The sequence below is a fragment of the Ammospiza caudacuta genome, chromosome 1 (assembly GCF_027887145.1).
Source record: "Ammospiza caudacuta isolate bAmmCau1 chromosome 1, bAmmCau1.pri, whole genome shotgun sequence".
Taxonomy (NCBI): Eukaryota; Metazoa; Chordata; class Aves; order Passeriformes; family Passerellidae; genus Ammospiza; species Ammospiza caudacuta.
Window position 1 is genome coordinate 94,579,424 of NC_080593.1, and position 15,318 is coordinate 94,594,741.

General features: G+C 42.0%; 1 protein-coding gene across 1 annotated transcript in view; it reads right to left on the reverse strand.

The window, feature by feature from the left end:
* Positions 1-605: 605 nt before the first annotated feature.
* PARD6G (par-6 family cell polarity regulator gamma) overlaps positions 606-15,318 on the reverse strand; it is a 64,741-nt gene continuing 50,028 nt past the window's right edge. Inside the window, exon 3 of the mRNA XM_058809983.1 lies at positions 606-3,342. Coding sequence (XP_058665966.1) covers positions 2,483-3,342 — 860 coding nt within the window. The 3' untranslated portion in view covers positions 606-2,482. The remainder of the gene's footprint in view (positions 3,343-15,318) is intronic.

Consider the following 15,318-nt stretch of genomic DNA (forward strand, 5'->3'; position numbering starts at 1 on the left):
GGCTACGGGGCACTCAAAATAGAAGCTGGCTTGTGAGTGTGTGCTTGTTTATTTTCCCCACGACGATGCTGCACAAAATATTTGCAAGCCTTAAAAGTCGTTTTTTAGATCCAAGTTACTTTTTGGATCCAGGGTTGACACAGCTGGCTGTTCTGTTTGTAATTTGTACATGTGTGTGAAACAATTTATGCTTCCTCCCTCCTGCGATGAATGGGGCGGAAAGCTCGGATAGATGGTACTGGAACGCTTTCTGTGGACAGTGAGAGCCAGCAGGCTCCGGGCAAAGGGGTGCGGAGTGGCCATCAGAGGGATCCTGGCCTCTTTCCATGGAGCCAGAATTACCCCTCAAAGCCCAGAGATCTGCAGCTGGCCATGCTGTGAGGAGGGTAGGAAGCTATTTAGTTCCCATGGAATTCGGAATAACAGGAACCTTTAGGAAAATCAGCACCGAGAAAAGATACTGCACTAAAATAGTTGCATAGTTGAAGAGCCACCCAAACTGGATACCTTGTTTTCATAGAGAGGGGAGATACTTCCACATAAAATGCTTGAGGCACAGGGAGAAAATACAGAGTACAAGTAAGACAGTGAACATTTTATTGCAGACAAGGTCACATTTTCATCAGTTAACTAAGGTAAAATGAGTAACTTCAGCCAGACAAATCCACTTATTCATAAAAGTAGTCTTATTTAAAGTGTAACAAATTTTTCCAGATAAGATGGTCTGATTGACTGAAGCATATCCAGCTATTCATTTGTTTTACTGCACCAATAATCAGATTTATTTTTTTAAATGAAAACCTTTGGTAAAGTACAAACACAGTTTTGAGACGAACAGGATCAATGTTCTATTCTTACTGTGCTGGGAAAAATAAGTACAGCTCTATAGCTGCTTTGATACCTAGAATGTTTTAATTAGAGTAAGTGAAAGACTTTTAAAATAAACTCTTAAAGCAAATCTAAAAGAAATAAACTAAGTTCAATGTCCCAAAGATATTAACCATGAGCAGAAGACTGGTTGTTCCACAGGTATTCTAAATTAGCGACAATTAATTAGTCCACACATCCTTTTTTCCAGCCATTACAGATTCCAAAACGGAATGTAATTTTTCCAAACCAAGACTCCTGAATTTTCATATTCATAAAATATTTAAGAAATGTCTATTCCACCATATAAAAAAGCTTTCATGTACTACAAAGTTAAAAACAAAGAGCAAATGACACAAGCTAAAAGTAGAAAAATACATTTTAAAACATTTATATTTTGTTCCTTACACTGATCAAGATATAACAAAATATTTTAGATTAGACCACTTTCATAAAACTCATGGTGTTTCCAGAAGCAGACAGGTACTGACTTAACAGTCACTGGTCACTCACTAGCCACCTGGCCACCCAGCAAAGGTGTCTGACTTTCACATATATCCAGTATATTTTAACCTTCTAGAAGTCCTGTGTAGACATTAAGCTTTATTACTGGAGGAGTCCAAAAATAACAGAACTATTCTAAGTTAGGCTTGAGAGTCAGTCAGCACCTCTCCCCTTCGCAGGGCAATCTCTTGTCAAGGATTGCCCCAAAGGTACAGTAAGGACCTGTGTCAGCTCTGAGGCTTGCACGCCTAAAAACTCACATAAACCATATTTTGAAAAAACAGAGATGATGCGGGAAGGGGGGAAAAAAACCAAACAAATCAAAAAAAGGAGGTATCATCTAATAAATATGGTAAGAGAATACAAGGCGGCAGCGGCGCTGCCCCCGCTGCGGTGCCCCCGCCGGCCGGCAGGTGGCGCCCATGGCCCGGCAGCCGCGGCCACAGCCGGCGCCGCCCCTCGGGCCGCGGGCAACACGCGGCTTTACATGGATATGGATTTCCATCGTTTCCTTTGGAAAATGGGTCTGCAGCGTCTCCCGAACGCTGCTGCCACCGGAATAGGAAACGGCTGCTTTTACACAGCTCGTCTGGATTAGACATAACGCTGAAAAGATGGTGTAAACAAGTCGGCAGGAGGGCTGGCTGTATGTAACAGAAGAAGACTGTATAGCTATTAAGAAGCACTCTCTCCTTAGCTGGTATTAGAAGAAAACCAGGTTCCACTTCAAATAGACATGCCTGTTACTATTAAAATCTAATTCATATATATGCATGTATAAATACATCTACCCATGCTTTCAAACCCGAGTACATAACACTGCCATGGGTAGCCTGTAAGACTGCTTAGGTTTATACCAACTAAAACAAATTTGTGTTCTCACTTCAGGGCTGGGACATAAACCAGGTTTTGCACTCTGGCTTTCTCCTGACGAGTTTTGCAGTGCATGATAGTTCTATGTCTAACTCCAGATGCCACGTTTCCTAGAAAGCAACAATTTTCTGCACCCGTGAGGTCTGTGAATGTCAGCTCCCTGTTTCGTGCACGTGCTGCACGAGTCGATTGTCCCAATTGGCACTTAAGACTGTAAGGAGAATTGCAGAAATTGCTACTAAAGTGTAATGACTGTTCCGTCCTCCTCAATACCTCCTCTGGGGATAACCAGACTGTGTCGGGGATCAGTTTTTAAGGAACTGAGTAATTTGTGGAGGTTGCCATTGCTTTCTCGGCCAGAGCTGTTGTTGAGCACCAGGTCCCTTTGAAGTCTGTGGCTAAGGCTGCTGCCATTGATTCGAGAGAGGCTACTGGAAGTAAGGCTGTGCAGTTTAGGAATGTGTTGTGGCTCCAGACCACCCTCGATGACAATGTCAGCCTCTTCGTCACTCTCCATTTCATCAGGGTGGAAGTTCTGCAGCACGTGGGGTGTAGGCAAGCTATGGTGACTTGCAGTGCTGTCTGTAGACTGGCCAGAGCTACCAGACATCCTACTGCTCCGAATAATATTGTTCCTCTGGTTTGCTGGCTTGACCGTGATAATGAGATTATGGCTGTTGGCAATCATCATGTCTGTGACCTGGTCAAGAGTCTTTCCTGCTACTTCAATGCCATTGACTTCCAGGACTTCATCATTCACGGCCAGCAAGCCCGTGCTCTCTGCCAAGCCACCAGGAACCATACGGGAGATGAAGATACCGGGGACTTTTTCCAGTCCGTGAGGAGTCACCCTTACACTGGTGCCGTCGCGAATGTAAAACCCCAGGGGTTTCTCACACCCGTGTCGATACAGCCTCACTCTCCTGTGTGTTTCAGGGAGAATGTCCACATCAATTATGGAAGACACCGGTCTAAAATCGTGAGGCATGCTAATGTTGATGTGGGGACGCCGGCGGAGGTTGTCATTGCGCAGTGTCACCAGAGCCTTCTTCTTCCTCGACAGCGTATTGGTCCCGAAATTGCTGTAGTCCACTTCATCTGAAAGAGAAACAGTACCAATGTATCAAACAGAATAATTCAATCTGCAGGCCATTTTCTTCCTCCAATTGGTTCAGTGAAGGCACTAATAGCAATATGGAAATAATAATAATAATAGGAAAAAATAATACTAATATGGGAAAAAGCAAATTAATTCTTCCATTTACTCTAATCTTTGTTTCACTTTATGTCCATCAGCACAACACTCAGAATGAATTAATTATTTACAATAACTCCCCATACTTCTTCCATGTTTTGGAGAAAAGAGACTTCTGATTCTCAACTCTTGTCAGCTGCACAGAAAGCAGTTTCTTGCTGCAAGCCTGATACACCATCTTGGACGTGAGACTGCATTTTCGGAGCTGGACTGTAATCTTACACATACCTCCCAAGTGGGCAAGGAGCGTATATGCATTCCTAACCTAAAAGTCTGAATTGGGGAATGTTTTGATACCCAATACTCTGCCTTAACCTTAGGTACAAACATGAAAGCAAGAGTACAAGAGAGTAGTTAGAGATGTTTTCAGTCTAGGCTTTTCTAGTTAAGGGAGTTTTGTTAATATGCATCTCTTGCTACATCACTTTACTCTCTGGAGTATTTCACTTCAGTTCAGCTGAAGTATATAAGCAATAAAAAGCGCTAAAAGTGCCATATAACAAAAAAGTAGTGTGTAAGCAAGCAGCCTGGCAGAAAGAGAAGCAGGTAGAAGGAAACTCCCCTGCTTAGTCTGTATGCTAAGGATCACAGAATGGACATGGATTCAAACCCACTCTCCTTCCTTGAGAGCAAGATTCTCAGGAAAATGCCTTTCTGGGGTCTGCAGTTTAAAATTGTTTAAATATTTCAGTCTCTGTAGCAGTTATCTCAAGGGCACATGAAAAGTGATCACCTTTAATTCATCCAAGTAAACTAAGTTATTCCACATAAGAAGTTCATGTTGTGCTTTGCATAAAAAATACTTAAATCATGAAGTTGTTGGTGTACAAATTGCATCACCGCATCTCACAATAAAAATACTGTGCATATATTAGACATGAACCATGCACTAGCTGGAAAGTTATTTCACCAGGAGTTTAAGCATGCTTTTCAGATAAACTAACAGACTTGCAGTTTATTCTCCTGTTGAAGACAATCAGTACCATACAAAGTACAATTTCAGAGCTGCCACTAAGAAAATTGCTTCTCTGACAAATTAATGTTTGAAAGAGTAAGACAATACCTGATAAAGGTTGGAGGGAAAAGGGTGTTAGTAAAAACAAGGTTATAATTGCATTTTTATGTCTTGCAAGGTTTTATTTTCAAGTCCACTTTCAAGATGCATTATTGACAGACTTCAATTAAGTGATATTAAGTTACACTAATTAAAGGACACTCAAAAAAAGTGGTCAGTAGCAACCTGACCTAACTCAGCCTCCTCAGAGCAGGGTGTTAGATTAGGTGGGCTCCAGAGGTGGTCCCTTCCAGTCTAAGTTATACAGTGAACCTACATAGTCCTTTGGGCTGGAAAAAAAAAATTAAAGACTTCAGAAATATTATTTCTTAATTTTCCTATAACTTATTTACACTGGCTATAGTAACATCACAGCACATCTGGAAGGTCATCCTGAAGAAAAAGTTTCTGTGAAATGAAGATATTCCTTGGACAAATCTATTGTGTTTAACTCCACATTCACCTCTTCTCTCTCTTCCCAGGATGTTCAGAGCTGTACCAGCTGCACAGGCCCTGTTGTGTTATTTAGACTGGTAAGGCACAGGATTGGAAGTCCTTACAATCACCCAAACACAAGAAGCTCCCAACTGGTTTCTGGAAGGGTATTCACAGCCAAAACAGTGACTGCAGAGAGGTGGCACCTTCTCAAGTCCACCTGGTGAACAGTCAGTGCAGTGACTACTCTTGAGTACAGTAGCCAATTACTGCAGCCAAAGCCAGGTGTTATTCCTCTTCTTCCATCAACAAGATCACCATCACATTCAGCTACTTCTGATGGATGATTCCAAAGGTTCACAACAAATATTTTTCCTTGAAAAGTATGGGTGTACAAGAGATGTCTTTCATCACCACAGTCTCCAACACTGTGCCCAGCTCACCCCCAAAACTCACTGATAAATTTCTGTGACAGTTCTATGAAAACAACTTGGGGCTTCAGATCTAGAATCCAGGTTCCTTCCTTACTTGAAATACAATGCTGTAGAACAGTACTGCTCTGCCTTAAGATCCAAGAGAATCTTTATCACAAAATTTTCAGTTTAAGATGCCAATTAAAATTACACATGGGTTTATGCATTTTAGACTGTCTCTAGGAGTACTGGCAAAAAAGCTTAAAACAAAAACTCCATTCCTTAAAGACTCATAAAATTAGGCAGGTCAGTACAGTTCACTGCACTGCAGGTAAAATGAAACACATGCCCTGGTTAGCCATCTATCCCCTGTAACAGCAGGTAGCTGTTACATCCCTCTCTCTCTCTGTAAGAATATTAATACTTAATTACTTTAAGGCAAACTTGCAAAAGTTTTACCAAATAATTCATCTGAGAATATTTGTTGACAAAACTGTTTTCTTTCCCTTAAATTAACAACAACCTAGAGAGTTAATTCTCACAAGATGCAACTTTGTGATGATAAAGTAGCAAAGTCACAGAAGTATGATGGCCCTCCTAACACACATAAGTAATTTCTGAGGCATCTCCCTTGAGCTGAACCACTGCAGGGCACTGGCACAAAAGAAGTGATTGTTTTGGGCTTGTGACCTCCTCACCTGTGCTCAGCCCACTAACCAGTCTCCCCAGATAATTGCCAGCATTCCTAACCTCTGAACAGCTTCAAAACAACCATCCCCTTTAATAACAAAAAGCCCATCTCACCACAAAAATGCCAACTTTTTCCTCCAAATACAAACCAGGCATGAGTAGGGATTACATTACAAGTGATGCAGGTTACCTTCACTGTGGGACCACTGACTGTTCTAGGATTTAGTATTACAGGGCTGGACCATGTTAAAAAAATGAAGTCCATGTCCTGCTGATGACCGGAGTTTTTGTTTTTAAAACAGTGGCCAAGCAGTAGTTTCCAACTCTGACAATAAATGGAGTTCTATATGAGGAAAATGAAATCAAATTGTAACAGGTAAAAAACTGTTAAAAGATATTACAGGTTGGAGAAATGAGAGTTAATTTGAAGAGTTTTAAAGAAAAAATACTAACTTTATTTTCTAGAAAAAAATCTGCAGTTCAGAATACATGCTCTTTGACAATACAGGGAATATTACATTACTTGAATTCAAGATAACCCACTCTCTAGTGGTTACGTTCACTTGAGACATCATCTTAAAATAAAAAAAAATAGTAAAACCAAACAAAACAATCCTGCAGAACTAAACAGCTACACCCTCAATGTTGTTTAGAACCACTACTCTTGCTGCAGGAATAAAGCAAAGTATGTAAACTGAAGTTTAACATAATTAGCTGTTGCTGTGGCAGCAGAAAGTCATCAATCCCCACCAAAATGAAAATAAAATTTCCTTCTCCACAAGGGAACTGGGAGACCTCAGCCAACATAATTGACTTTTATCAGCTGTGGGGTGGTCACAAAAAGGTGACCAGTACTAAACTGCTCAGGTGCCATGTGTCAGGCTGAAATGGAAACTGTATCAGTGCATAATTTATGATGACACTCTTTTAATGAAGGTCAGCAACTTGTTGGGTTTTGAGTTTCTACCATACAGGATTGCAAGCAGGAATGCTGCTTCAGCTACAGAAATGGACTGTGCTTGATGCCAGGTCTCAGGAAAGACCAGAATGTACCATATGGAACCAGACAGAGCTCATTTTTCATTTGTTACCATATCAAATTCCCTTTTGCACAACAGAAGGGGTCTATAGAAGTTTGCATGTACACTAGCATGAGAAGTGGCATCAAATGGCACATCTGAACAACGCTTAAAGCACTGAATCTTACAGGGACTCGTATTTTCTTACGTCTCAAAGGAGGCTAGACTTAAATGTTACTTGCATACATACAGGTGACAGAGGGAGAATTAGTCTTTTGGGTCTTGAACATGTTCCTCATTTCTTAGAACACACCAGATTATATGAATAATTTTAATCTACAAAATGCAGTGCTTTCAGATAAGATGTACTATGAACTGGATGGATAATCCTGGATAATCACTAAACTTTAACAGACTTGGACTGAATTTTACTTGTGCCCATAATTTGCTTTTGACTGAAAATACTGTTCCTGTAAAAAGAGATGAGGAACATAATTTACCACAGTTGGAGAAGAACTGTGGTAAATTATGTTTTCTCTCTTACTTGAATGTGCAACCAAAGCTACACAAAACATAGCTCAGATGCCTCTGTAGGCGCTCTTTGCCCCAAAAGTTTCAGTTTTCAGTATGTTTGAAGAAACATTTTCTCTATTAATGAGTTACACTAAATCTGAAGTATTTTGGCTGAGTCTTTTCTGTTACTATGTGTTTGGTCAGTGAGGTGGTTTTGGGTTTTTAAAAACTACCTACTTACCCATAGGGCCCTTTCTGTTAGAGAAGATACATGTACAGATCTCTTCATGCAGAGATGGAGACTGTGCTCATTTTCTTGACAACAGTGATGGTGATGGTTAAAAAAATACCTGTAAAATCTATAACTTTGCTCTTCTAACAATTCTGTAGTCATCCTGCGGCTTTACAGAACACCTTACATCTTCCTAGTGGGCATCACAAATCCTATCGTTAAGTCACACAGGACATAACAGCAGAGCATACTGAAGGGCTATTTATAAGGCTAAGAAAACTGCTTAGAGCATTTGGTTGTAGCCAAGAGAGTATTGTATTTCTGTAATTTACATGAAACAAGAAATTATAGACCTGAAAAAACCACCAGGAGCACCACTCCCACTGCTTGGACAGCTGCTTTTCATAGGAACTGCCTGCCAGATAAAATACCAAAGCTTAGCCAGATAAGATTGTATAAACAAGCTGAATTCCACAGAGAAGCAGACTGCCAGGCTCCTATAGGCACAGTTTAGTTTCAGACTCTACATTTTCAGTGTACATGCACTCATGGCTTATTATTTCCTCTGGGAACTGTGGAACGTTAGTTGACAGCCCTGGAAAGTACTTCAAAGACAAAATTACTTCCACTAGGGAGAGCAGCACTTCAGGCAGCTTGGGAAAAAGGCCAATGAGTCATTAATAGTGAAGGGTAACCCCTCCATCCAACAGATCTCTATTACTGAGCATTCAAATTAGCAGCAGTCATAAAGCCACTTCAAGGGAACATGTCATTTTTAACCCTTCTACTTTTCTGTGTGCTGGCTACAAAATCCTGTCCATGTTTGACAGAAACTTCAATCACTTTCTATTTTCTTAGAAAGATCAACACCAGAAGCATTTGTGAAAGCAATCAGACAGCAAATAAGCTGGCAGTCTCTCATTTATGACCTGTAAGGCTGACTGCATGCAAAGGGATTTAAGAGGAAACAGATACAAAATGAACTATGACTTGGGGGCAGGACCAGTGCCAATACTGCTCATCAAGGAGTATTTAATGGCGGGAAAAAGAAGGTTATCTGAATGCTAACATTGCATTGTATGTGTTGCAGGAATATTAAAAAAAAAAAGCCATACTGCTGCCAGCAACTTCTGGGTGAACCAAAGAAAAAAAAACCACTCTGTAGGTAAAGAAGTTGTAGCTGCTATTCTGTCAAAAATCAAGTAATGTATCCCACACATGTACAGACCCACACGCAGATACTCACTCCCTCTCTCCCCTCGTATAACTGTATCAGAAGAAACTGGACATGATCTTATCAACATTTAGAAGACCACCTAAACGTTATAGTTTATCATTAACATTCAACAGGACTTTTGAAGCAGGAACTATGCCTAATAAACTGCAGAGTCAGCACTAGAGAGATAAATTTGCCTTCCTACTTAGGAAGCGTTCATTAGTAGGTTAGGATTACAACCTAACACAGGTGTAAAATCCAAATGTATCTCTACTTCCAACATATTTATGAACTTGAAATATCTTACCTTCTCTCAAGAAGGTAAATGTTATTTTGTTCTTTGGTTTAGCATGTTACAGCAGTCAAAACTAGCATTTCATTAATCTGTCTCTTTACAGTGTCAGACATGGATAAGAAACATTTTTAAGCTGGTTGCCTTGAGGATGGAGACAATGAATTCCTTGGGACTTTAGCCTGTGCTGCTGGCGTGGCCTCCTGCACTTCTCAATTCTTGTCATCAGAGGCCACTGTTCCCTTGCTGAATCTCTTCCTTTCCCAGCAGGAGGCCCTTGCTTTTGACTCCCAGCCCTGCTTCAGTGGAGCAGAAGCATGACTTGCAAGTTCGTCCCATGAAAGAAGTGAGGCCTTTGGAAGAGATGGGTGCTACCAAATACAAGTAACCATCCAGACATGTGCCTCCCAAAGTTACCCTTGTCCTCAGAAACATCAAAACCCAGCTTTCCAAACTGTCCCATAAGCCAACTACAGGACTCCAAATTTTACAGTGGATGTGCAGATAGTGATTACTAGGATTTTAAGGGTTTTCTTCCTCTAAGTTTGATATGTGACTTCTCTTCTATCCTAAAACATGCCAGAAACAACAGCTTTTCTCCCATTGCTGCTTTCCACAAACCACATTATGCCAAGATTACGTTATTGCAGCACTAGAAAATTGTGGGGTTAAAGCTTTGGCTTCATTGCCAGGTTTTTTTAAAGTATTGGTTAATCTTTCCCACTTCCTGCAGGAGGTCAGTCGGAAGTTGGGAGGAGTCATGTTTCTGCTGCACTTCTCAGATATCAATCATTATGATGTTCGTGCCAGGTCACAGGTGCTGCCCCAGGGAGGCTTTGACGCTGAGCTGGCTTCTCAGGACAGTCAGCAGTGAGGACACCCAGCAGCAGTACTGGATGGGTGATGCATGCAGAGCATCACCTGTAAGCAGCTCTCCTGCTGGCCTGCACCGTGTATCCAACAATTCCCAGCAACCATCAACAACTGTATTCATTCAGCTGATGCCACCAAAATGGGAGGGCTATCAATCCTATTCAAAGATGTTTGGGGAGCAAAAAAAATCACACTCAAAACCACCCTCCACAACCGATAATTTCAAACAATCTATTCAGCAAGTTATCATTTAAGATTTAAAGTTATTAAAAAGCAACCTTTAACTATTCTACTTCAGCCACTCCATTTTCCCCTGCAAACACCATCCTATTCAATCAGATCAGACAATTGAGGGGAGCACCATTTGTTCCCTCAAACAGGCACTAAAGGAATCACTTTTTCCAGCAGAAAATGTGTATGTGCTATGCAAAACAAAATGAGAGATGAAACTGCAATAACTTATTAGCCAGTGCAGATACAATAAAAATATCATTAATGACACAAAAAGTGGTAAATTTTATCAAGTGAATATTGAATACAACAGTTTCCCAATTGGTAGTAGAAAATATTACTTCTTGAACAAGTGTAAAGCATGCAAGGCATTAAATGCTTACAGATTGTGCCAAAGAGCAAATTCAGGAGAATATAATTCTATTTTTCATAGCTGCAATATTTGGAAAAACCAAAAGCAATAAAAATAAATTCACCTCAGGATCACATGAATTTAGAATACGAATTTTATACCTCTGAAAAGAAACAAAATTTTTGTCTCATACTAGTCTCAGGAGAAGCTTCAAATTGTGGCTTGAAAAAGCAGCACAACATCAAGCAGCATAAAATAAAGGTGGTATATGTACACGACGAGACTATTTACACAGGCAGAGGTGAAATGAAATTATTTTTAAGGGCTGCAATACTGAACCTGATCAAAACCATCATCCTACAGACGAAAACATTAAAACACAGCCTTTTCCTCTGTTCAGAGGTAACTTGATCAGCATCAAAGATCATTTCAACAGCCAACAGAGGTGAGGAAGGCAGGATCTCTATTACTCAGCTAACACAGCTTGCGGTTCACCCGAGGGAACTGAAGCCAGTGTGGTACTTCACACTCCCTTCTGCTACTGTCTGCCACTTATGCCACTTCTCTGCCAGGTGTTCTCCTCCTCTCCACTCTAGGGTGATCCTCCCTCCATAGCTAAAAGCAAAACTGATAGCGATCAAGATTCTTTTATTGCCCCATGCTCAGCTACCTGCTAATTCATGTTTCTGTAACATGCAAGCAGTTTTCCTTCTTGGAAGGAACAGATATCCCAGAACTGGAAGCACTTATTCAAAGGTGGTAAGAGAGACACTCAAAGGCTACAAACATTAAATCTGGGACAAACAAGGATACTACCAAAAAGACTGTTTTCTGTTCTGAAGTAATTCTTTCTCATGCATTCTTTTGCTGAGTAACACCTTATTCATCCCAAGCTAGTTCAGGCAGGCAAGCTAGGAAGTGCCTTTTCACTTATTCTTCAAAATTCCCAGTAAAAATAATTTTAAAAAAAAGTCACTGAACTGTGGAGAAGTTCATATTTAATGAAAATATAAGTCTCAAAGAAATATAAGTCTCAAAGTCAATCTCTTCCACACACTTTATCCTGGAGTGTTCTGAAGTTGCTACCAGACTTTCTCAGAGAAAGATGTGGTTTTATGCAGTGAGCATTTTTTCTAAGGTTGTGTTTTCTCTCTTCAAAAAAAAAGGACATAACAATGTTTTTATAGCTTCACTGTTGTGGTGTGATAATGTCACATACATCCTGCAAAGGAGGGGAGGGAGAGAAAAACATTTGCAGTGCTTCTCAAAGCACTTTTCTAGTTCCTGCCTCCAACCCAGCGGATTGTAAATGAAGTCCAGATTCTGCTTCTTATCATGGAATTAAAAAGGCTTCAAAACAAGCGTGGCATAAGAAATTAATTACAACACTTGTCTTTCAAGTCACGACCTCTGGGTGTCTCCCAAACTTTGCTGGCTGCAGTCAGGTTAGTCACAAGACAAACAGCGGCCGCGGCCAGCCCCGACAGCTGCACCGTCTCATCAGCCCCACGCAGCCGCTGCCCCGGATGGCCCGGCCCCTACGGCACCGGCAGGCTCCTGCCTCCACCTGCGGCCTCCCGGATGCACCGGGATGCCCTCCCGGCTGCTGGGACTGTGGGAATCCCAGACAGCTTATCTCCTGTGCTCCGGCGGGGCAGGAACAGGCGGCGCTGCCCCTGCAGAGACACGTTTTCCAGCCCCCCGGGGCCCAGGCTGCAGCAGGCCGGGGCAGGCAGGAGCAGGCCCGAGGGCAGGAGGAGGAGGAGGAGGAGCGGCACGGAGCCCTGGCAGGAGCAGGTCTGAGCCAGCCATCATCCATCCACACCAAGGAGTCCGGCCAGCACAACCCCGTGTGTCCTGCACGGAGATGATGGCACTGGAAAGGAGCATCAGCAAGTGAAGCAAAATCGTGGGCTCCTCAGGTGGTGGGGGACAAGGGAGGATCACTTCAAAGTGCTGCTGGTGCAAAGCAGAAAAGTTGCAGACACCCAGTATATAAAAATATTTAATGTTTGGTTTTCTAATGCAGACAGAGGAGAAGCAAGGTCAAGAGCCCAGTCTATTACAATTCAAACTGCATCTGTAACACTTCCCCAGGCTGGTGGCACTATTACCCCTCCAGAAGACATGGCTGCTCACCTTGCAAATGGAAATCATCTTCTTCCCAGTTATAAACAAAGCAAAAGCCAGGAAGCCCTCTTTCCTGACGACAGGTTGCAAAGCAGTAAAAGCTGCCTGCAGAGTACAAAGTCAGAATTTTCCTGAATGATTGTGAGGGCCGAAGCAAAGGAGACTTTTCTCTAGAGCTCAGTCGCTGCTGTAGAGGCCCAGCCGCGTGCCAGGCAGCACAGAGCCGATCTGCTCTACAGAGAGAGGCTGGGAAGAACTTCCCACCTGGGAAACAAAATGCCAACCCCATCCCCAGTGCACAGCCACCCCCAGCTGAACACTCCTACTGGGGTACCCTGAGGTCCTGCCACAGGCTAAGGAAAAAAATGTCAGTCCAAGGAGGGCTGCCTGTCTTTGCCCCACGTACATCCTCCCTACAGAGCCAAGGACAAGCTGGCCATCTTGGTGGGGGGAGAGGCTCCACAATACTTTTTTCCCCCCCCAGTTAAACAGTAGATATTTAAAGAAAAAAAAACTTGATCTCTCAGACTCTCAGTGTGGTATTTATCATAATCCCTGTGGTCTTCACACTTGTTCACATACATGGCACATTTCTATGTGGTTCCCATAAGCCCTGCTGCAATGGTGGCCCTTACCTGGGCTTCAGCAGCACGTCACCTCCTTGTTTCCTTTGCTGCCTTAACACCATGAAGCAAGAGGGTTACAGCTATGTCCCCATCCCTCATCCTCAAAACAGAAATTAAGCCTTGACTAACATACAAGAATCATTGCTTCCACTGCTTAAAACAAAATCAACTTGTTACTTTTAATGTTAGATTAGCAAAAACCTTTCCCAGTCATCATCAGAAAGCAAGAGGCCCTTAACTGTCATACCCAGTTCTGTCAGTAAAGTGCATGTTTTTCTTAGAAGCAGCTTAAAGGATCATGGTGATTCAGGCAGAAGGATCAGCTGTGTAGAGTTACTGGCTAAGTGATTTCTGTAACATTTTTTTAATGCCGTATTCCTTTCTCCATCACTGGCTATAGCTCCATACCCAATTAGGTACACAAAGTAATTAAAGGCTGCTGCTTGGGCAAACTTTCCCCCTGAGGAGACTCCCCAAGATCTCCTGACACTCACAGCACCTGCATACTTGAGGGACTTATCCCACAGATGACCACTAACTGGACTGTGAAGTTTCTCTTTTCCAAGAACATTAAGCACTGATCTGCAACACTGAAAAAACAAACAGGAGGAAAAAAAATCCCAAGTACACCACCTACGTTTACACTGTTTAAAACCTGGCTTCTTTCTTCCCACTTTTGAGATGCTCCATCATTACGTGAGTGTGGCAAGCTCGTGGCTGGTGCACTTTTTCCTTTAAAAAAGTGCTTCTTCCTGTGAGCACATGATACAAACAAGGGAGTGGTAGACAGGAAGCGATTATTCAGAAATTAAAGAATTAGATCAGGTTCCACGATATCAGAACAAAACATGACACATGGCAAGTGAAGCTGACATTTACCGGCTCAAATGTAAGAAAACTTTATTTACTAAATATAATTCAGGCCTCATGCAAACATTTTGCCTCCTTAATGAGTATCAGTGTTGGCAGATGTGAGCACTGACACGTCTCCTGGGAGCACCAGTTACTCCATGTATTTCACCAGCAAAGTTACACCAAACACAGAAATACAGACGTACAGCTTCTACCCAAACAAGTTTTTTTTTAATGAAAGTGTAACTCTGCCAGTAGCAGCAGCAAGTGATGGCACTTCTGCTCGTGGTTTGACTGGCAGGGCTGCTCCAGAGATGCTAAACACAGGCACTGGTCAAGTTCAGCCCTCATGTCTGTTGCTAACAATCTCCTGCCACAATGAACGGAGGTTCCCAATGCCACGGGTACACCCAGTATTCATGACACTGGGAATTCCCTTAATGATCTCAGTTTTCCTGTTACACAAGAGATAATAACACTGAGTCATCACCACATTTGCCTGTTGATTGTTGGGGGGTAGGGGCACACACCTACCAGAACCTACAGTTTTCACAGCCTGATCTGTGCTCTAAGTGCACAAACTATGTTAGGACATGAATTTTACTGCAGCTGGAAAATTAAGCTGTGGCCAGACTACTGCTGTACAACTCCTTAGTGTGGAATTGCTCCTCCTGATTTACTACCATTTCAAGTTCCAGAAAAGACACCTTAAAGAAAATCATCCCACACAAGAGAACTGATTACATAAAGTCCTTTTCATCTGTGAATCCTGAAATGCTAAAAATAAAAGTTTACTGCTCATGGGAGACTAAGCTCCCATTAAAATGGTTAAACTAAAACCTGGAGAATACTTCAGAGGTTACGCAAAGCCCAGCAGCTTTAAAGGAAAGA